At 50.7% G+C, this 22,130-nt stretch overlaps 1 protein-coding gene across 2 annotated transcripts in view; it reads right to left on the bottom strand.

Moving 5' to 3' along the window:
* The window catches only part of IFT43 (intraflagellar transport 43), a 77,479-nt gene that overhangs the window by 22,121 nt on the left and 33,228 nt on the right, over positions 1 to 22,130 (bottom strand). For both annotated transcript variants that reach the window (XM_024568339.3, XM_045201921.2), the window contains exons 4-5: positions 764 to 796; positions 117 to 163 (exon numbers count right to left, since the gene is read on the bottom strand). In XM_024568339.3, the coding sequence (XP_024424107.2) occupies positions 117 to 163; positions 764 to 796 (80 nt within the window). The remainder of the gene's footprint in view (positions 1 to 116; positions 164 to 763; positions 797 to 22,130) is intronic.

Genomic DNA, 22,130 nt, shown 5'->3' with positions numbered 1-22,130 from the left:
CCGCACACGTTTTCAGTGAGGCTGCAGCATCACCGCCTTAGCTGTGGCCCAGGAAATGCTAGGGGGCTCGGGGACATCTCTGGAAGCCCTTTGGCCTTCCTCCGAGAACATCTCACCTCCTCCGTCATCTGATCCATCCAGGCTCTTCTGTCTGAGGCGGTGACTGTCCCCGAGAAAAGAAGGAAAGCAGAACATGAGTTTCAAACACAGAAACAACCCACGTTTCTACTGCATCCAGTCTTTCTCCCAGATGAAAATGCCTCTGAACCCACTCTCCCCCATCAACGTGCTCGGCAGACCGGGCTGCCCACCCTGTGGACTGGACCATTCCGCAGGGCGGCATCACGCGGACGGCACTGTGAATGCTGCTCCTGCCTCTGGAGGTGTGAAATTCAACGGCCCCGACTACGCACTCCTTTCTCTCTTTTTCATTTCTAATACACGTCTTAGGAGAAGGCTGGGTTTAGAAAGCTGGCGCTGCTTCTGTCTGTGTATGTGAGTAAAGCGGAAGTCACGGGTCAGCACTCTGACACCCGGACACACAGTTCTGAAAACCACAGGGCGGGAGGCACGCCATGGCTGGCAGGGCCAGCGCCCAGGCCTTCGGCCAAAGCTGCAGCATCAGTCAGGCCCTTGACCCGTTCCGCATGACTATGGCCCCAGACCACAGCCCAACTCCCACTGGCCGTTTTTCGAATGCTGTCGGACAAAGGCTGCACTGTTGACCAATCACAAAGATGCCATAAGAACACTGGAAACATACTCTTCCACTTCTTCAGAAGCCCTCCTTCCTGACCTGCGAAAAGAAAGAGAAGGTTTGTGAGAACCCACCCGTCTCAGGCACTGGCACAGGAGGTTGGAGAACAGGTTTCAAAAGTGGGGGCAGATTAGCCTATGCCAAGTGCTTTATGAGTCTGGTTCCTCTTTACAGACCAAGGCCCATAATCAGCATGAGAGATTACAGACACTGTAATAAGGCCTCCTTACAACCCTATTTCAGCATGACTCCACATTAAATTACTGCGTTTACGTGCAGGTTGAGTGAGCTCAAAAGTCAAATGAATACAGCTGATACAGTGCCCTCCTTTCTCTCAACAATTAGCTGGCCAACGTATAGAGCACTTTCTTAGGGCTGAGGCCTTGGGTTCCAGTTGGAGCTATAGTGTTAGCACGTGCAGCTTCCCACAAGTAAAAAGGGAGGGACTAGCCGCACAGTCCAGGCTGCAGGTTCAGGGCCTGCGTTTCCATATCCTCCCCACGGAGGACCAGAAGCCCCTGTGAGGGATGTGGGCGAGCAGCGCCCTTAAGATACTCCACGGGAACTGGAAGCCTGTTTACACATGGACACCTATCGAAGGCACTGGTTCTTAAACTTGAATGTGTGCAAGAGCCATCTGGGAAGCTTAACAGACATGCAGAGAGCTGGGCCCGGCCACGGAGATGTCTGCATCAGCTCATCTGGGGGACGTGCAGCCCAGAACACACGTCTTAAACTAAATCCCAGTCGCTCTGGTCCAAGCAGAATGCTACTGACACTACGGAACACGGGACTCAGGTCTTCTGAATGGGACCGGGAAACGCAGACGACTGTTAGGGGTGATGGGTATGGGGTGATTACTTTTCTACAGGCCTGCACATTCGCACAGTAACAGAGTTTTATTTTTTACGACTTCTTTTAAGTTAGAAATCGATCGCCATGATGAGCAGGGGCCAGGGGGGTGGGGAGGCGGGATGTGTGAGAAGGCCCCCATCGGTGCTGGCCCACAGAGCCTCCCCGCCAAGAGCTACGCTGGAGCCGAATGGCAAGTCCTGCAAAAGGCAGCTAATCCCCCTCCAAGAGCGTATGCATAAATTAAGCCCAAGTTTAAACAGACTACTTTCTATGAAGTTTAGGCCATCTCAACTGCAATAGGAAGGAAGGAAAGAAGGAAGGAAGGAAGGAAGGAAGGAAGGAAGGAAGGAAGGAAGGAAGGAAGGAAGGAAGGAAGGAAGGGAAGGGAGGGAGGGAGGAAAGAAGGAAGGAAAGAAGGAAGAAAGGAAGGAAGGAAGGAAAGAAGGGAGGGAGGAAGGGAGGAAATGAACTTTGGCTGAAGTAAGAGAGGGAGAGGAGGATGGGTAGGGCAAGGTGGAAGAACAGGGTGGAACAGTTCTGAGCAGATCTCCCAGGCTGCAGTCTGGGACTCTCAAAGGGCCAAGAGACTGAGGAACTAGGGGTCGGAGGACGAGTGGCCCAGGAAGGGCGGTACAGGCCCCAAGGCAAACTGCAAAGGGATGCACAGGGCAGCACCACATGGTGCTGCTGGATGACAGAGGTTTCCAGTGCTGTTCTGAGTCAAAGGACGCCTAACGCAGAGCCCAGGCAGCCGCTGAAGCTGTCTCTGCCTGGGCAGAAGGAGGGAGGACTCTGCTCCCGACTCCCTACCTCTAACTGTGATGCTGAGATTGAACTCTGTAACCCACTGTCCACAGGTCGGTTACCCACAGTAAGTGACAGGTCACCAATGGAAGAAGGGCTTGAATGAAAACCGAGACAAGAGAACAAGGGGATCAAAGAGGCCAGGTAGCCTAGGCCAGCGCCCTTGTTTGTGCATAAGAGATACATCCATCTCCGATTACCCGTAGGAGTTAGGACTGAGCCGATCCTTCCTAAGCAATGTGCTGTGGCAAAAGTAGCGGTGATTTTGTCTGAAGGAGACAATAATGGTAATGCTAACCTTCGGGGGAAGGCTGACTAATTGCCATTTATCCACTCAGCATCCAAAAAGGGGATGAATTTCATACTTGCCTTAATTGCTGCTGAGCCCACATCCTGCTCTCTCTCACTCTAGGGGGAGCCAAGGATCCTCCGGCGTCTCACTTCACCCCACGGGACGGAGCCAGATCCAAACGGGGCCCTCAAGGATGGTCGGCCTGCTGGGTGCCCTCAGGTGGTGTGTTCTCTCTCTCTCTCTCTCTCTCTCTCTCCCTCTCTCTTCCCCCAGCCCCCTCTCCCTCAGCCAGAACTGCTACAGGTGCTCTGTGAGCCTTCTGCCCTGCTGGGGACACAGGAAAATGGCACAGAACGCCCTGCGCTGGATGAAGTTGGCCACTTCCGGGCCTCAGCCAGCTCGCAGATAAGCTTGGTCTGGACCACACTGCTGTTTATTTTGATCTTGTTTTGTTTTAACATGAATTTGTTGTCCAAGTTGGGAGATTTTGTACAAAAATCCAAATTTCTAAATTCTTCCAACACAAAGCCTGGCAGCCCTGGACTTCCATTCCCACGTGGGAAGCTCGGGCAGGCCTGGCTAGGGCTGCCCCCAGAAGAGCCTGAGCTCCCAGCCCTCGCGAACACGGCGCCCAGCACCGGCTCTTCGCCATCCAATCTGCACTGCTGGTTTTCTCCAGTGAAGTGCTCCCTGTAGCTGGGCAGCCGTCAAACACGAGAAAGCAAAAGGAAGACTAGGTGGGAAGCATACTTTAGGAGAATTTGCAGAGCATATTTCTTCACAGAAGCATGATTATGAACATAATTTGTAAATGCATCTCAGGAATAGAATTTAAGTGCTATTCTGAAATAAATCCACACTTCACAGGTTTTCCTTACCTACCTGGTCCCCAGAAGCACCTTAGGTCACACAATGACATGGAGCCCAGGGGCACAATGATTTCGAATTACAGGTCATGGCCCATTAGCGACTCATGAAATCAACTTAGTAAATCACCACCAGCTTTTTTTTTTTTTTTTAAACAGCATAGAGTATAAAAGAAAGTGAAACCATACATAGTAAAGGTAAGTATTACATAAACTTTTTTCAGTTGCATTCACATACACCCCCGTCATGATGTAAAATGCATTTTTAAACGGCTGGTGACAGGTTAAAAAAAGTGAAATCGCAGTTGGTCTACCACAGCCCACCGGGGTTGGTAACCGGCAGATCTGGGGCTGCAGTCCCACCCCCCACAGATGGTGCGGGGTGGCAGCTGCGGGAGAGGATTGTGGGTTCTGTGTCATCTCTTCCTTATAGGCATTCCCCTGAGGAAACTGTGTGACCCGGTCCAGCCCCGTGGCAGGTGACATGCCTCTTTCCCCAGCAGTGGCTATGAGAGGATCCTGGGACATTATAACAACACTGAGACCATCTGACGCAGAGAGAGCACTTTTCACTACTCTTGGAAGACTTCCGAGGCTACGAACACTAGCTCGGTTGAGTGCTGGAGTGAAGCTGGTTTCGGTGGCACCATTACAGACACTGGGCACCGGGCTGTGTGCTTCACCTGAGTCACACAGTTAGTCTGTGACGAGGCTGAGTCAAGAACCCCTACTTCCGACCTCCACCCACGATCTCAAACACACTGCCCCGAGCCTTTTCAAAGGCACACAGAGCTGGTTTTCAGATGCCCCTGGGCACCCAGACATCTGTTTGGGTTTAGCATACAGACATCCGTTCCTGACCTCCCACACTTAGGAAGGCAAGAGAAGGTACAGACAGAGAACTGAAGGCTGGAGGGAACCTTGAACCCAGGAGTTCTTCACCAGCGGTGCGCAGGAGAGTCACACGTGGGAAGCGTGGCTAGTGTCCATGTGTCCGGCCTCACCCCAGGCCCCTGGGGGCATAACTTCCAGAAATGGGACCCAGTCGCGTATATGAGAATCACTGCCCTAACCCTTATTTCAGATGGTAGGCTGAGCTCGCCAGCTGCTAAGCAGCAAAATGGACACCTTCTGCCTTATCCTTCCGAGTTGCCTGCTTTCTTCTAACAAAAGTGTTCATGAACTCTGACTTGACCTCTAGGCTGAGGGGAGCGAGGACGAGGCTTTACCAGCTGAAGGCCCATCCTGAGTGGTCCTGAGTTGGCTCTCCCGAAATTCAGACAAGACTCCACGATGTTCACAAAAGCTAGGCAGGTGCTCCCCACCCTGGCAGGTCCAGAGCAATTCAGATCTGATTGTTCAATATTCAAAATGTAAAACACAGAGGTTGCTGAACCAGCACTTTGAAAAGTTAATTAAATGCCAGGTTTCTTTTTAAGAGCTACTCCATCACTTGCTGATTGCTTTGGCCATTTTGCAGAATGAAGCTTTCACTCCGGACAATGAGTAAATGCTCTCCCTCACCTCCCACCTTGTGGAGACAGGGGGACAAGAGGAAGGGCACTCCGGCCTCCTGCTTTCCAGCAATGATGCACCGGGCCTGGCTGGTGACCAGAGCTGTCTCGATGGCCCTTTTCCAACCACTAGAAACGCTCAGCCTCACAGGCAGCCACAGATTCTCTAAACATTCTTGTGTGTAAGACTTCAAGGTTGAGGGCGTGGTCCCGCCACCTCCACCTTCACCCAGTCCTTCAGTTCAACATGCAACTAACCCCCTTCTGGTTTTTGCCCCACTTCTCTATGACCCACACGAGGTTTCTCCTCCCTGGCTTCACTGGTCACCCTCAACTCTCAGAGGACAGCCCTTCTCCAGGCCCCGGCCCCCACGAGCCTGGCACAGGAAGGCAGATGACTGCTAATAACAGTTAATGTTTATTGAGCTTTTGAGGTGCCAGGCACTGTCCTTGTACTCTCTTATTTATATATTAATATTATGTAACATATGTTATAGATAGTATTGCATATTGTTTAATTATCACACTATCCGATTTAATTTACTCCATTTTACAGACGAGGAGACTGGGGCTCAGACAGGTACAGTCGCTTGTGTGAGGTCACCCAGCTGGAGAGCGGAAGGGCTGGAAGACAAGCTCTGGGCTGTCTGAGACCAAAGCCCAGTTCCTAACCCTACAAGGCAGAGGAACATGCCGGCAGTTCCACACCACGGGAAACACTCACTTTACAGACTCTGCTTCAAATCCAATTGATATTGTCCATGACGGGGATATACTTTCAACTTACAATAGTACCGTAGCTTTGTCAGGCTTGACAACTTGGTAATTAATATTGGTGTAATTGTTCTGTATGATTTATTACGTATGTTTTATTGACAACATGACAGCTTGTTTCGTGGGGAAAAGAAAAGGAGATTCCACGTGGCTAAGTCACGTTTCCCTCCATGTACTGCCCTTTTCTAAGTTCTTCTGTTCAAATGCAATTCCTTTCTTTTGGCATTGAGAAGTCACACGGGCATGACCTGGTCGGCTAAGGGCAAGCTTGACTGCCCTGGCACATCCGGGACTGTGGCCACACAGGGCCGTGGCCAAATCCCGGGCCCTCCGTTTCGTGCTGGGGCTCAGGGATAGAGACGCAAGGCACTGTAAGAAACCCCAGGTGCGGAGGCTACCTGCGCCGTCCTCCTGGCCCTATCGGACCACAGGCCTCAGCGACCGCTTGCACAGGTTACACACTGAAGGGTGAAAGGCAGCCCTAATGTAGACATCATCTCAGTTAAAATGTTTCTCTCGAGTTTAATGGAATACTGCAGAGATCTAAATGGAGATAAAGTACCACGGCTCAGAGAACAGCCAGGATGCTATCTTTATGCAGCATGACAATGTTCAGTGGTTAATTAGACACCGTTAACCTATTTTAGCAGGGGACATAACTGGGATAAATGGGGGGAAGTGTCCTTGAAGTCTCTTAATATCCACATCACATATTGGACCCTGGACTTGCCTCTCTGCTGCAAGACAGAATAGGCGTTAAACAGACCACAGTGCCAGGCACCTGGAGCCCTGACTGTCCCCATGGAGGACCCTCTCCCAGCCCGTCACGCATGGACCTCGACCTCTGACCCAGGAAGGGCTGCAAAGGGTTCAGACCAATGGTTACTAGTACAACTTGTTGCCGTGAGAGAAAATCTACGGCTGCAGTAAGGCGCTCCCAGGGCCCCCAAGACAAAGAGAAGAAACTCTGTAGCCAGAGGCCAAATTCTTGGCAAGGGGACAAACAGCTAAATTGGAGCCAATTCCTTACATTTTAAAAATCATCACTCCTCTAGAACAAAAGGAATCAAAACGCCATTTTCTTGCAAGGTCTTCTAGTCTCATAATCTAAAAATGTCCAATAAAAATCTCACGAGTGCCTCCAAACCTCACAGGGCAGGAGAGAGAAGAGGTATTCTGTCGCAGAGCGTGTAACACGTCACTGGCGGATGCCCACCGAGGCTCCGCTCTGCGGACTGTGCGACCCAGCAAAGGGCCCTCACCGGGCAAGCCTGCGTGTGAGCAGAGGAAAGCCTCGCCACCGTCGTCTTGGCCGTTGTGCCCACTCGGCATCAGGCGGCAGACTCGCTGACTGCGGTCCCTCTGCTCTGAGACGCCCTCGGGTCTGTGACACTGACCGAAAGCCAGGTATCTCTCGCGGACTCAAGTTTCCCTTGGCCAACGGATTTCTCCTGACTGAAATCTCTCCTGAAAGCTGAAGTCCCTTCTCTCTCTCCCCTTGGTTCCTGGTTCTTGCCATTCACATGTTTAGTGTCCAGCCCGTGCTTTACGCATTGTATTTCCTCCCTTCTTTTAAAGACAAGGAACAATTCCCCAGCGCCCAGCTTTCGGCACTCTAGTGTTTTAGGTCACATTTGATCGTATTTGGCTACTGCCAGCAAGGTTTCAATTCAACAAGGTGTTTTGCAGAAAGAGGAAAGCCGATGTCCACATCCAGTCTGCAGACTGCCAGGCCCTATCAAGTTGAAGGTATTGGGAAGTACAAGACAATTCCTGGGTGAAGTGTGCCCCCTGCTGGTCAGATTCAAAATAACATTTCTTCTGAATTGCCCTCTAAAGGAGTATTTAGCAGCAGGCAAAAAAGGTGAAGTATACAGGAACAGTTTTAGTGGCTAAAAAGAGTTATAGGGCCATGAAATGTGTGTGTGTGTGTGTGTGTGTGTGCCTGCTATCAAGAAACTTAAAAAGTGGAAGAGTTTAAAACTCTAGATCTTAAGTATCTCAAATGAACATTATTTTATTCAGAAACCTTATCCGGTAACTATCTATTAGGCACGAACGGGAAGTGTTGGGATTTGGGGATCTCTTGCTCAGAGTTTCACAGCCTTGCTGGGGAAAAGAATGTTATAGAAATAACAGTAATACCTCCAGGAGACTCACACACTGCAGTGACCGATTCACACCACCATCCACCCCGTGCCTGTTCTAGATGAGCAAATGGAGACCAGGAGTTGTTAAAGGAAACTAACTGAAGCCCCCAGGCGAGCTGGACACAGAGCTGGAACCAGAAACCGAGGTCCACGCTTTCTCACCTGCTGCTGGTTCCAGCACGCCCTAAACTTCACAGGACAAGTGAGGCGGATGCAAGCAAAACATCGTGGGAGCACTGAAAAAAAAGGAACTAGGCGTGCCAACTGGGGGGGCCTGGGGTGGGGGGCTTCCCAGAAGACTGCCAAGTGAACGGTGAGTGGGCTTGCCACAGGCAGAAGGGCTGCAGGAAGCTTTTCCAGCGGGAGGAGACAACCTGAGTAACGGCAGGAAGCATGAAAGGGTCAGGTGTGTTCAGGAAGCAGCAGGGGCCCTGGCGGGGCTGAGATACCTGCACAGAGGCGGCTGAATGTGCGAATGGCACCAGAGCTGGCCGGGAGAGCAGCCAGACCTGAACGAGACGTCATTCATGACACGCTGGCATCAACTCTCTAAGTATATACACTGATATTGGTCAGGGATCAGGAGGGATTATGGGGCTAGAAATCAATTTTCACTGGGTTCCCTTTTTTCCTGTCAAGTTACTTAAGTCCGCAATTTAAAGAGAGGCTGCAATGAATAACGTGCAGCTGACGGCACGTCCTGTAGTCGAGAAGCAGCACGAAGAGGCCAAGTGTAAGGAGTCTTTCCGTGGCTCCTGCTGGGGGACGGCTGGGGAGGAAAGCGGCTGGGAAGAAGTGTATAACACAGCTTTCCCCCGACATCTGTCATTTGCACATGCTGCCTTCACTAATTTTGCTGCTGCGGTATACTTTCTGCATCTACTTTATATTTTCTTTGATTCCTTAATTTACTTTAATAAATGTGTTTAAAAGAAAAAATATCCTCAACAGAAAGCTAGTATCACCAGCCGTGCCTTCTGGTAATTGTAAAAAACAAAAAAGCTTTAAAAAAAACACAAAATGAATTTTATTATAGCTAGATATTACTGTTTGCCGAACGTCGGAGCCTGTGGGTGCTATTTTGTTGAAAAGGTAGATCGGCGAGGTTAGGAAGGCACAAAAGAAATCCTAGCTGCAATCGGAGACCTTCCCACTGATGGGACGAGACTGACAGCAAAAAGACAGTAACTTGTGACCCAGTGGCAGTCTCTGGGCAGTACAGGACGAACCGGGAAACAATATCCTTCAGTTCATTTTAAATCGCTGAACAGATTGGGTCCCTTACTGCCCCTGGAGAGGAGTTTCTGCCCTGCCGTGGAGAAACCTGTGAAATTCCCTTCTAGTCACTTACCCATCGTTTTCTCTGCCCTGCCTTTCCATCCCAAAATTATGGGGAAAAATTATGGTGCCCCCAAAAGCCCATGAGTACGCTGAGACTCAACCAAGTGAGGAAGTGCTCAAAGAGGAGGGGGTGCCTCCTGCCGTTAGAGGTGACCCCTTTCCAGCTGCTGGTGTGAGAGGCCATTGGCACCGTGCAGCCGTGTGGCAGCGTCTGGAAGGCTCGGCAGCCACTCCGGCGAATCCTTGGTATAGAAGAACCAAGGACACCCCGGCACTTCAACACATGGCCTTTTGTACCATAACCACTGTGACACCAGGAGAAACTGACTGGCACAGCCACCAGGCAGCCAGGTGTGGTGAGGGCAGCACAGGCCAGAAAGTAACATCACTGCAGACTACCTAGGAGAAAAACCTAGACTGTGCACGGGGGCTCAACTTCATGGGCACGGTTCTGACTGTGTCTGTCCAAGCCGCCGCGCGGTTCTGTGCTGACACTGCTCCGAGGTAGTCCGCAATAAAGGACTGAGAGGAAAAGGGATGGAGGAGGTGTGATGTTCACAGACGCATTTTATTTTTAAGACGCTGAACCCATCAAAGGGAGAACAAGGAGATCATTTCTGTCGGGAGAATTTTAACCAATGGCTGACGCCTCTAGCCACTCCCTGCTGGCTTTCAGCTGCTCGTGCGCAGAGCAGCGAGTCCTCCTCAGCAGAGAGCTGGCTCAGGGGAGGCAACTTCTTTCCTTGAAAGTTTCTTTGTTCCATAAGGTTGCCTCATATGATCAACATCTCATTTCCACGAGGGTCCCAGAGGACAGCGGTAAAGACAATTTTATTCTAACAGACTCCCTGCTGCACAAATTGTAGAGTCCACGGCCCTTTCATGAACTTGAGACAAGTGAGCGCAGCTTTCAAGGTGTGAGGGTGGGCTTGGCTGCATGAGAGGCACATCCTATTACACTAATTAGCTGTCTGACCTTGGGCAGCGGGCAAGGTGACATTTAAGGTTTTTCTAACTCTAAGACTCGGTAACCGAATCCCTTAACCCCCGCCCCACCCCCAGGCCTCATTTTCTCCAGCTCTGAACTAAAGGGTCCACACACCATCCCCTCTCAGGTCCTTCCCCGGCTGTATGTGACATGGACCCTGCCTCTCCAGGTCCTGGTTCCCACCCCCATTTGTTCCTATAAATGCCATTCTCTCTCCTGAACAGTACCCCCGGTCCCCACCTCCGCCAAGCAACCCCTTCTCCACAACCGGTGTATCTAGTCCTAAAACTTCCATCAATACACTGTCAAGTGCTGGCTTGGAGAGCCCCAAGTCAACACGGCGGGGGAAACAATGAGAGAAAGGAAGGGAAGGGGAGGGAAAGGAAGAGACCCTCTTCCCTTCATTCAACCACTTTTAGGGACAACAAAGTTAAAACAAGCTCTCTTCCTACCTAAGAATTTAAGGCATTTTCCTCCTCAGTCCTCCCTTCTTTCTTCCCTGTTGTCAAAACCTGCCACTCCTTTCCCAATTACATAAAGAAACTTTACTTTCCCTCTGCATTCCTCTCCTAAACAGTTAACCCACTCTTAACACTCACACTTGTTTCGGGCCTGCTTACTATGACTCTTCTCCACCTCCTTTTCAAGCGGCTGGAAAGAGGATGTCTGTCTGGATGTGCCGAGCCCTCAAACAGGTACCTCGGAATCAGCCCTGTTCTGCAGGTCCGGGAGGACTCAGAGCCCTGGAACTCAGTCACTCAGGATCCAGCCAGACTAGGTGTGGGTGCTGAGCTCCAGTCTGGGGTCCCTGTTGGAACAATGGCTCTGAAGTCAGAGGTTTCGCATCAGTTTCACTGTTCACCAGCTGTGTGCTCTTGTGAGAGTAACTTAAATTCTGCAAAACTGGTGATAATGCCACACTGCAGTTTATGGGGATGTTGTAAGAATCAAATAATTAATGCAAAGCAATTAGCATAGTACTTGGCACGCAGCAAGTGCTCGGGAGCAGTAGCTTCTGCTTCCATTGCCATTACCATTTTTATTCACTCCAGTCTCCACTGCCTATGTGGCTAATCCTTGCTTGAGATGTTTCTTCTCCCTCTGCCTTGTCACTGAGCCCCGGCCCAGAGATGGGTGCTGGCTGGGTGCACCCAGCTGAGTCACTTCCTACTTTTTGCTTCAAGACCCATCCATCGTCCCCCTGCTTCACCACACTCCTGCTGCCCCTTGCTGAACGTGCCTGGACCCTTAGCTGACACGCCAGGCAGCCCACCCGAACAGGCCTTCGCCACCTGGCCTGCCACCTCCCAACTACACATCGTGTCCACACGGGAAACGTCTGCCCGCTTCGCAAAGCCTCTCCTGCAGCTGGCCACCGCTCTCTACCACACGGCTTCGTCCGCCTCTGGGGCCCACCTCCAGGTTTCCCAGGGAACACCGTCTGGTGGTTTCTGTCTCCGGCTTTACTCTTTCTGTCCCTTGGTTCCCTTCCTCCATTTCAACCACTTCTGCTTGCGCCTGCCTAAAAAGCAACTTTTTCTGGCTTTTGAATCTTTTCTGAAAGATTCTCACTTCTGGGAAGCTTCTGGAATTAGTGAGATTGTTTCTATTCTACTCAGCACTAACTCTCCGCATCCATGACAGTCCTCAGAACAGGACGGGCTCATGCAGTGACTTCTGTGTCTCAGCTTGATGGCATCACACCAGAGAGAGCAGGCAACCTGGCACACCCGAAAATCATCTTCCCTTCGTCTTTACGCAAACCCAACTTTGTGTAGGGTGGCAATGAGCCCAACTAAAAACATTCAACTCCCTGGCCTCTTTCGCACTGAGGGCTGGGCACACCCCACATTTCTGACCAATGAAAAAGATGTGGCAGTCCCTGGAGAGTACATCCCACTCTACCCCCAAAAGACAAATTCTTGCCAAGAAAGAGCCCTTTGCCTTCACCTCCATCTCATTCTCCCCTTTTCCTGTCTGGAAAACAGAGGTGAGGCCTGGAGGTTCAGCAGCCACCATACAACCATGAGGCATGCACACGATACAAAGACCCCATGCTAAGGATGGTGGGCAGCAAGATGGAGGAGTTCCATCCTTCCTGTCCATGGAGCTGTCACACCAGCCCTGGACTTTGGAACCCTGGACCACGGAACCCAGAACCTCTTGTTTTCTGAGACAAGCCTCTTTCTGCTTACGCCTCTGTCGATGGGGTTCTGTTGCTTGCAGATGAATGCAACCTCAACTAATACAGGATATCTTGTGGCAAGTGGGAAATCATTCCAGTGGAGAAGGAACGCATATTCTGTGAAGAAAGCCCATCTCACAGAATCATAATTCGTCCACCTCCATACACGGTCTCATCAGAAAAAGCAATGATCGGAAGTGATACAAGAGGCGTGCACTTCTCAGGGTACAAAGGAGCAACGTCACCAAAATCAGCTGGAGAGAAGGGTCGAACTCAGGAAAAAAGAGGAGCAGCGCTCTCCACAGCCCTGCCGAGTCTAAGGGAGCGCACCGCACTCTGAAGAACGAAGATGAGACAACCCGTAAAAGGAGGGCATCACACTCAGAGAAATGGATGCCTTTTCACATCTGCAAAGACCCCCAGGTCACAATTATGCGGCATTAAAAAGGCATTTAGATGAAATGTGATAATGTGTCCCTGGCACCGTTGGTCATACGCTTGTCAACACTCCAGTGGCTCCCTGTTCCCCAATAATAAAGTACATGCCTAGAGTTCAGGCCGGCGTGTGGGCCTCTCCAGCCTGTCTCCTGCACTTCCCTAGGGAGTGTGGGGCCTCAGGCACCCGCTCTGCCCGTTCCAGACACACCCACGCCTCCCTCCGTGCACTCAGCCCCTGTGCCTGGGGGCCTGTCCTTGGCACAGCGTTTGTCAACTGTTTCGTGGGGATGACTGGCTTGTTTCCATGAGCCATCTACGAAGCACATTTCAGAAGTTCAGACATACTCTCCGGGCTGCAGGGGGCCTTTGAGACCGCTCAGTGTTAGTGCCGAACGGACAGCCTGAGGGTGCAGAGCTGGCAGCACAAGGTCACGCTGGACCACTCCTACTCCTCCTTCCAGCTCGGTGCTCAGTGCAGAGAAATCCTGAATACACCAAGGCCCGTATATTTGGGGCTTTCCTGAATCTTAATGTCCTAGGGCTGAAAAGGGGACTCTGAGATTACCTAGTCCAAACCCCCCAGGGAACCTTAGCCCAAAAAGCCCACAGGACTTGCCCCAAGATCACGTGGCAAGTGAGTGGCAGAAGGGGACTAGGACAGGACACAGGCAGATGTCCCAACTCCTAATACATGCATGGGAAAAGGGTGTCCCCAAGAAAGGCAAGTGACCAGGAACGAGCTCAGGAAATGACCTCCAAGGCAGACGCCTGATTGTGTTTAATGTGCACCTGGAGCACCTCGCTCTGGGCCGAGAGCCTCCTGCATTACTCTGCCCTCAGCCTGGCAAAGGAGACACAGGCCTGGAACCAGAGGCAGGGCTGCCAGGGCCCCCGTCATCAGAACCGGCTCCTAGCTGGCTGCCTGGGAATGGATCCAGTTCTTGGAGGGCACTGCAGGGTTGGAAGGAACAATCATTTCCAATGCCCAATTGAACTTAATGACTAGCCTAATTAGGCCTTTCAATGGTGGGACCGGGATGGCCTTGGCTCAAGCCCCTAAGTACAGGCTGCATCCTTTGCACTCACCTTCCTCTCAGGGGTCAGGCAGCTGGCTGGGGCAAGCTCTGTTTTTGGAAATGCACACAGGTGGGCCAGCAAAGGTTCAGAAGGGTGCAGATCGCCCATTCACTCCCTGTTATTCCCCCCACAGGCCGGACACGCCGAAGCCGTGTCAAGGCAGCCCTCGGGGAACCTGCTAAGGCTCTGCCCAGTGCAGGGGCACTATCGTATCACCAGGGGCCCAGGGCACAGAAACGGAAGGCAGCAAGGCACAGCAGATGAGAGCATGGCCCCACAGTCCGACTCGCCAGGCTCAAATCCTGCTGCCTACTTACTAGCTATGTGACTTTGAGCAAGTTATTTAACTTTTCTGAACTTACACTTTCTCATCTGTGAGTAGGGATAGAAACAGCACCTACACCCCATGGGGTTGCTTGAGAATTAAGACAATTGTGCTTAAGCACAGTGCCCTGCCCAAGAGCTCAATAAATGGGGTGTGTGTGCGTGTGTGAGTGAGTTCCCATCCATACAAGCAGCGGGCGAGGCGAGACACATGGGCTGTCCACATTCAGGTTCTGCAGCACGGCCCCAGAAGGCAGGACGCGGATCAGAGGACAACGCTGCAAATTCCTAAAGGTGAGTTATTTTTAAAGACTGGGGGTGGGGGTGCATAATGGCATAAAATCAGAAATAACCCAAATGCCCACCAACAGGGGAACAGCACACCTGTACCATGCGATTATTAGGCCGCAGTTAGAAAAATAAGGTAATTCTACGTGTGCTAAAGATCTCCAAGATGTACTCTTAAATGACAAATGAAAAAAATGAAGAACACAATCTGATCCTATTTATGTAAAAAAACACATGCATGTGTGTGTGTGTGTGTGTATATATATATATATATATATGTAAATCTACTGTGTAAAAATATATTTATTGTTGGTGGAAGAAACTAACAAACTATTACCAATCATCCCTTCCAAAGAGATGACTACCCCTGGCTGGTGGGGCTCAGTGGCCTGAGTGCTGGCCTGCAAACCAAAGGGTCGCTGGTCTGATTCCCAGTCAGGGCACATGCCTGGTTTGCAGGCCAGGTCCCCAAATGGGGGCGCATGAGAGGCAACCACACATTGATGTCTCTCTCCGCTTTCTCCCCCCCTTCCTCTTTCTCTAAAATAAATAAATAAATAAAATCTTTAAAAAAAAAGAATTATAAAAATAAAATAAAATAAAGAGATGACTCTGCCTTGGCTGGTGTGGCTCAACGGAGTGAGTGCCAGCCTGCAGACCAAAGGGTCACTGGTTCAATTCCCAGTCGGGCACATGCCTGGGTTATGGGGCCAGGTCCCCAGTACAGGGCATGTGAGAGGGAACCCATACACTGATGTTTCTCTCCCTCTCTTTCTCCCTCCCTTCCCCTGTCTCAGAAAAATAAATAAATAAAACCTTAAAAAAAAAAAAAAAAGAAACACCAACATTTAAAAAAAAGAGAGAGATGACTAGGTTTAGAGGAGATGGTAGCTTCAAGCAAATTTAGCTTTGTGTCTTGTTTGAATTTTTATACCATTAAAGTGTTCTTGGTTTGCTTGTACAACTAAAAAAACTTTATTAAAACAAAATGAGCTTCTACTGAGTTCCGCACAACGGAGGGCTCACGCAGACCCAGACCGGAACCTGGCAGGAGACTGGATGAAACTGCCTCTAACCCTCTAGTTGCACTGAGACGACCCACAGTGACGAGGGGTGTTCCACAGGCCGCTGTGCTTTTTGACTGGTGTTACGTACGGAATACTTCTGTGTGCCTGGCATTTCCTTCCTGACCCTCAGAGACCCTCCTGCCCCTGGCTCCAAGAAATGACCAGCTCTAGTCACAGGAGCATCTGCACTTCTGCAAACCCAGAAACTGCGGAGGGCCAAAGTCAAAGCCTTCACAGGACATGTTAAGAGTTCATTCTAGAACTACCGCTGGTTTTCAATTACAAAGATAAAATTCAAAGGTAAGTTAACATGTTAAGAAAGCTGCAGGCCTGAAAGGAAGCTGGGGGCAGGCTCTGAGGGAGGTGGGGACCAGGGCCTGTGCTTTGCCATCTTTGGCAGGCCTACCGCAGGCAAACGCAAAGTAGAACTGCTGCCTTCAGCCCTTAGAAATACAGCCGCTGTATGCAGTGGGGCCTCGGCTGTCCTTTCCCTGGGGTGCGTAAGCGACAAGTTCATCTCAAGGCACCACATGTGCTCCTCCCCGCCTTCCTGGAGGGCAGGCACTCACCTCTGCTCCCTGGAGGGAACTGGACAGAGCCACTTGTCAGGGAGACCGCTCCCCTGTCCAGAATGGAAGGTGAGGTATCCAAATGCTACTACTCCACCCGGGGCTCACGGAACAGACTGCTATCACCTTCAACTGGGAGGCACTTGACAGAATTACAAGATTCCAATTATTTCATATTTAGTCATTTGCATAAGTAAATTGCTTTTGTGACACTAGACAAGCCATCCAGGGCCCTAAACTGCAGTGACTACAACACAGAACATCTCTGCTTGCTCCGAACAGAAAGTCACCATGTCAAACCAAGCAGAAGTGATGAAAATGCTCCCCCAAATTCTCAATGAGGAAAAGGTGGGTGCATGCTTCACACCCGCTCTCTAGCCTATGGGACCTACATGTACCGTATCTAAAGCCTTCCTGACATTTCCCAAAGGGTCATGTTATGGCGATCTCGTGAGCAAACACGGGAAGTCTGCCTTCTCAGCCCGGGCAAATGTCACGACTATGTGTGCGCAGGATCACTTTTATTGGGATAGGGACTTTGGAGTACTATGCAGCCCTTAAAAACGAGGCAGTTATACTCTAGACTGAAATTCAGAAAGATCACCAGCAAACACTATTATATGAGAAAAGAAAAATGCAGAATAGATTACTATTTGTGTGAGGCAACGAAAGAACATAGTACCTCTGTTTTTGGAAATGCACAGGGTACCTCTGGAAGGACACACGGAATCTGGGGGACTCCATCAGGGCAAGTGGGTCCCTGGGGGAGCAGGGAAGGGGGAGAGACTTCCATTTCCTGTCCCACCTTCTTTTATCTTTCGAATTCTACACTATGTATATATCTTATTTTAAAAAGAAGTAAATAATAAAATCAAAGTTCACTACGAGTTATAACATCACGAAAGATGGCGTGAAGTCCTACAGCGACGAGAACATCAGACCTCGCACTGCTGCACCCCCTCCTCCCCTCTCTCACAGTCCTCCTGAGGAAATGACACACCTTTCTCGACTTAGCTACGTTTGCACTTCAAGGTCAAATAGACCCTGCTCCACAAAAAGGCAGAAAACTGTCATTACAAAAAGCGGTCTCCTCTAACAGCTAGCCCTGGAGGCAAGTGCCGGCCCCGGGGCAGGGTCGGGCCATATGGCCATAGTCCACAAATGTGTGTTCCCTTCACCTCTGCCCAGGAAGGGTGACTCCCATCGAGCGCCTCACGGCCGTGCACCTTCAGGGATGAGTAAGAACGGACAGCTCAGCTAAGTCCCTCCATTACCCAGCCCTCCTCTTCATTCCTTCCACCTAACAGCCACCCAAACAACACCGGTGTCTGAGGACAGGAAAGGCGTAAGGACAGAATCCCACGCTTTTCCCTACTTCAGTGAGGATCCTTATCTTTCACCAGTTATTTCAACGTACACAGTCTAGGTGTTCATTCATTTTCAGATTCTACAGAAGGTATATGATTTACAGCAATAATGCAATTAAATTCTAATTTTCTTAAACAACAACAAAAACCACATGAATTCTGTAAGTTCACTGAAATTAAAAACTTCTCTAGATCTCCCTGTACCATCTTTCTGTCCAGCTTCTGAACATAACTTGCAAGCAAAGGCAGAAGTTACCTTTGGGGAGTCCGCACAAAACAACCGTAAGGGGTACATGAACGAGCAGGCTGTTGCTGGGCCCCGAGGCCATCGTTCCTGAACTTCCTGTGTGCCGGAAGCCATGTGGAGCAAAGCACAGACGCAGACAGGAGCACTGACGATAAAGCTGAGGCCAAGGTCCAAGAAGGGGGCTCTTGTGGGCATCTCCAAAAGCCACGGAAACAGGGACATGGCACCTGAGGGCTGGGCAGAGCTACCGGACACGGCACACAATTACCCATCTAAGCCCTGCCCTTCTCCACCGCCCCACGGACAGCCACCTCGTGTGGCTTCACCCCCATCGACGTCATCTCCGGTGCACGAGCAGCCTCACGGAGAGCCGAACAGCTGCTCCCCCACGGTGCCCGCCGGGGCATCCCACACAAATTCTGAGCTCTTCGTGCCCGAGGGAAGCGTGTGGGAAATCCGTGCTCAATACGTCTAAACAGAAGTACGCTTACTGATGAAAATCTGAGGTCAAGGGTTAAGTTCTTTCACTCTAGTGGCACTCAAGGGTAGCTGGTCCCTTTTTCATTATCGAAGCTCCAGAAGAAATGCCCCAGCTCCCTCACTGATGAAATGTGTACTGAGCAACTACGTGCGCTAGGCACTACGGACCCAGAAGCAAACAATATGGACAAAAATCTCTTGCAAAGCAACTAGTCATTAGGTACTAGTAATGCACATGCAAAAGCAGCTGCAGCTTTCAAACAGTTCGGTAAAAAATAAAAAGGAAAAATAGAGAAGGAGAACAGGGCCATATGTGGTAACACACTTACAGTTAGGAGGGTGTTTGTCAGACTATCCTTGCAACTTTCCTATAGGTTTGAAATTTTTCAAAATAAGACTGGAGGAGGGAAAACGCGGGATTACAGGTATAAACTGTATCTCAGGGAACACATCGTTGATGAGAGAAGGTGCTGTATAGAAGAGTGTGTGTTAATTGGTGACAACGAGAAAAACACCCTCTGACGACCCTTCAGTGAAATCCTGGCTCTAAGCAAGTCACTGACGGACCCTGTGACCGCTGGGCGGGGGTGTGGGGGGAACGTAAAAGGAAGGCCACGCTCCAACCCCACTGGCCAGTCACAGCCTCACTCAACACGGAACCCGTTGCCTGGGCCTTCGGACGTGATGCGGCGGGATACACGCAGCACCACCTACAACGCATTCCTGCCCAACAGGGCGCCTGAATCTGGCCTCCAGCTGACCTAGATCTAACTTCCAGTTTCACAAGGAACACGGAGGCCAAAGAACAGGTTAGACATCATGCTAGAATGCAATGGGCCAAATCCAGAATGCGGATGCTCTACGGGACAAGGTTCTCAAAAAAAAAAAAAAAAAAAAAAATCAATGGCATGGGGAAAACAACAGGTGGCAGTGGGGGCGGAGTGTTGCCGAATAAAAGTGACTAAAGACATCTAATGACTAAATGACAATTTAGTCATTTGCCCTTTGAGCAATCCAAATGTAAAGAAACATCTTTGAGACCACAGAAGTACCTAAATATGACCTGGATATCAGATGGCATTAAGGAATCATTATCAGTGTTGACAGGCATGGTGATGGAATGACAGTTAATAAACAAAAACAGTCCTTATCAGTTAACAAAAATTCTCTCTAGCAGGAAGGGGGAGGAGGGATGAGGAATGACATTCTTTTTTTTTTTTAATTTTATTGTTGTTCAAGTACAGTTTTCTGCCTTTTCCCCCAACTCCAGCCCAACCCACTGAATGACACACTTTATATATTGTGAAGCTCCCCTAACTCATCCTTGGCCTCATAAAAGATAACGTGTTTTCACACCCACACACACGCCTTCTTAGGACTAAATAGTTACGTACCCTTTTATATATGTAACTCAGAACTTCCCCATCGTTTTCAAGACTTGAAGGACCTAAAAATAACATCTGAATGGAAAACAGGTGGACAGATAAGACTGCTCATGTTTACAGGTGACCAGCCTGGGGCCTTGGCAGGTGTAGGCACCCAAGGGCAGGCACCCACACCTTGGCACACCTGCGCACACACCTGCATCCACAGTACAGCACACGGACACCAGTGGGGAAGCTCCAGCTAGCTCAACCTCTGTGTAGAGTGAGCTCCAGCCAATTTAACGCCTTTCGGAGAAACTGACTTCTATGGGGACGGACAGGCTGTAACAGAGCTGGGCTAAGAGGACAAGATGTGCATTTGCAACTGTGCTTACAGATCTGGGAGCCCAGCAGCCCTGCGAGTTCTTGCCTTTCACACTTTTGTGGCTTAATAAGAATTAACTACTCATTGCTAACAAGAGGGTAAAGAGAGTCTGGTATGGCAATGACACAGTGGGAGAGGACAGAAGCCCTTTAGTATTCTTGGAACATCAAGGCCATTAAAAAAAAGCAAGAGGGAGAGGAGGAGGAGGGAAGGGGGCAGCGGCGGGACCAGCACACGGCTGTTCTGCCGCCATCTTGATGTCCTTGACGCGTGCAGGTGGCGAGCAAGCAGCGGGCGCCCGGACAGCCCGTGAGAAGCAATGAGCGGCCAATGGAGATTTATGTGAGCAGAGTGAGATGGACAAGGTAAAATTGTCAGGAGGAGTTGTTAGAAAGTAAAATATATTGTGACAATTCCACTCCTGCCGTTCATCAATAAACTGACAGATCATTTAGTGTCAATTAGGAGTGATAGATGGACAAGTCCCCATGATCCCGGGCCAAAATTAATGGCTGGGAGGGAGAGGGTGATTGAAAATGACGGCTGACATTGAGAGCAAAGTCCTGAAAGCCCCTGAGGGACCATTACTTGCCTCATTCCCTTGCAGATCCATGCAGGGACAAACCCAAAAACAGATACTCCGGGACAAAACTTAACCAGACTACCACCTCTCCTTCCTCTCTCTGCCGAGTCTGGCGGCCTTTCTCTTAGCTCCGTTCCCACGGCCACCCCGGCACCCCACTTCAGGCAACTTCAGAGCCAAGGGGAGCCTGGCTCCCAGATGGACTTGTTGGCACAGCAATGACTTCAGTACCAGGAGAAGGGACAGGGAGGGACCCCAGGTCCAACGGAGATGTATGTGAGGAGAGCGAGATGGACGAGGCAGGTCTTGAAGACAGCCCCAGCACCCAACACCTCTAGCCACTGAGGGGGTGACACAGGCCCTGCTCTTGATCCTGGGCAGCATCACGCACATGAAACAAAGGCAGCCCGAAACTCACCCCCGTGGCCGTGAGGGCCTCAGGCAGATCTGCCGACAGCCCTTCTGCTTCCTCCTGCTGGCGGCACACAGCTGCTCTGTCCTCCCACTGCCCTCGTACAAGGACCCCGCCCTCACAGAACGGAGCCCACTCAACAAAGTTTGCGTGATGCACATACAAGGTGCAGCTGTGAACTAAACGTCTGCGCTCCCCCCGACTCCCATGCTCAGGCCCCGATCCCTCATGTGGCAGTGTGTGTGTGTGTGTGTGCACACACCAGAGAAGGTGGTGTGGGGACACAACCAGGGAGGGGCCCGAGTCCGGCCCCTGACCTTGCAGTGCCTCCAGAATGTGAGAGGTGAACGCTGTCTCGCCGCCCAGTCGATGGCACTCTGTGTAGCAGGCAGGCTGACTGGGCCAGCCGCCCCGGCGCAGCGCCGTTACCATCAGCCCACAAGAACAAAAGGTGGGTAGGCTATTTTTCAGCGAGAGTCCTCTGCTCTAACAGGCTGACAATAAGGTTGCCGCTCCCCCAACATCTATGCCTACACCAGTCCTTGGCCAAAATGCTCTCCTCACGACCGTCCTTGGCCATCAGAACTCACCCAGCTTGATCCCCATCATTTCTGCAAGGGACCCCTTGACCACTGCGACTACTCTCCTCTGAGGTCACATTGCCAGGGTTCGCCATTCCGTTGTGCTCCTTCGGCCTTCCTGATTTTTGTGGACGAAAATGCCTGTTCCTGCCGAATGGAATCCAAGCTCTTGCAGGGCAGGAAGCACATTGACTCCCTGGAGTGCCCTGCAAAATAGCAGGAGCTCACGTTTCCCAGCCTTCATGGGGCAGAGCACCAGGGAGCTCAATCGTCGCCTCTCCTACCCTTAGGGGCCCCCTTTCTTCTTTCTGTTTCAAATCTGTTCCACTCGCCTTCAGATGCCAGCTCGCCTTTGCTCCAACAAGCCAACAGTCAACTTGCCTCCCTACTTAGAAAAAGAGAAAATAAGAGGCCAATCCAAA

This window comes from Desmodus rotundus, chromosome 7 (assembly GCF_022682495.2).
Source record: "Desmodus rotundus isolate HL8 chromosome 7, HLdesRot8A.1, whole genome shotgun sequence".
In the NCBI taxonomy this organism is placed as follows: domain Eukaryota; kingdom Metazoa; phylum Chordata; class Mammalia; order Chiroptera; family Phyllostomidae; genus Desmodus; species Desmodus rotundus.
Note: the sequence above shows the minus strand (reverse complement) of the source record. Positions and strands in the feature narration are given on the sequence as shown.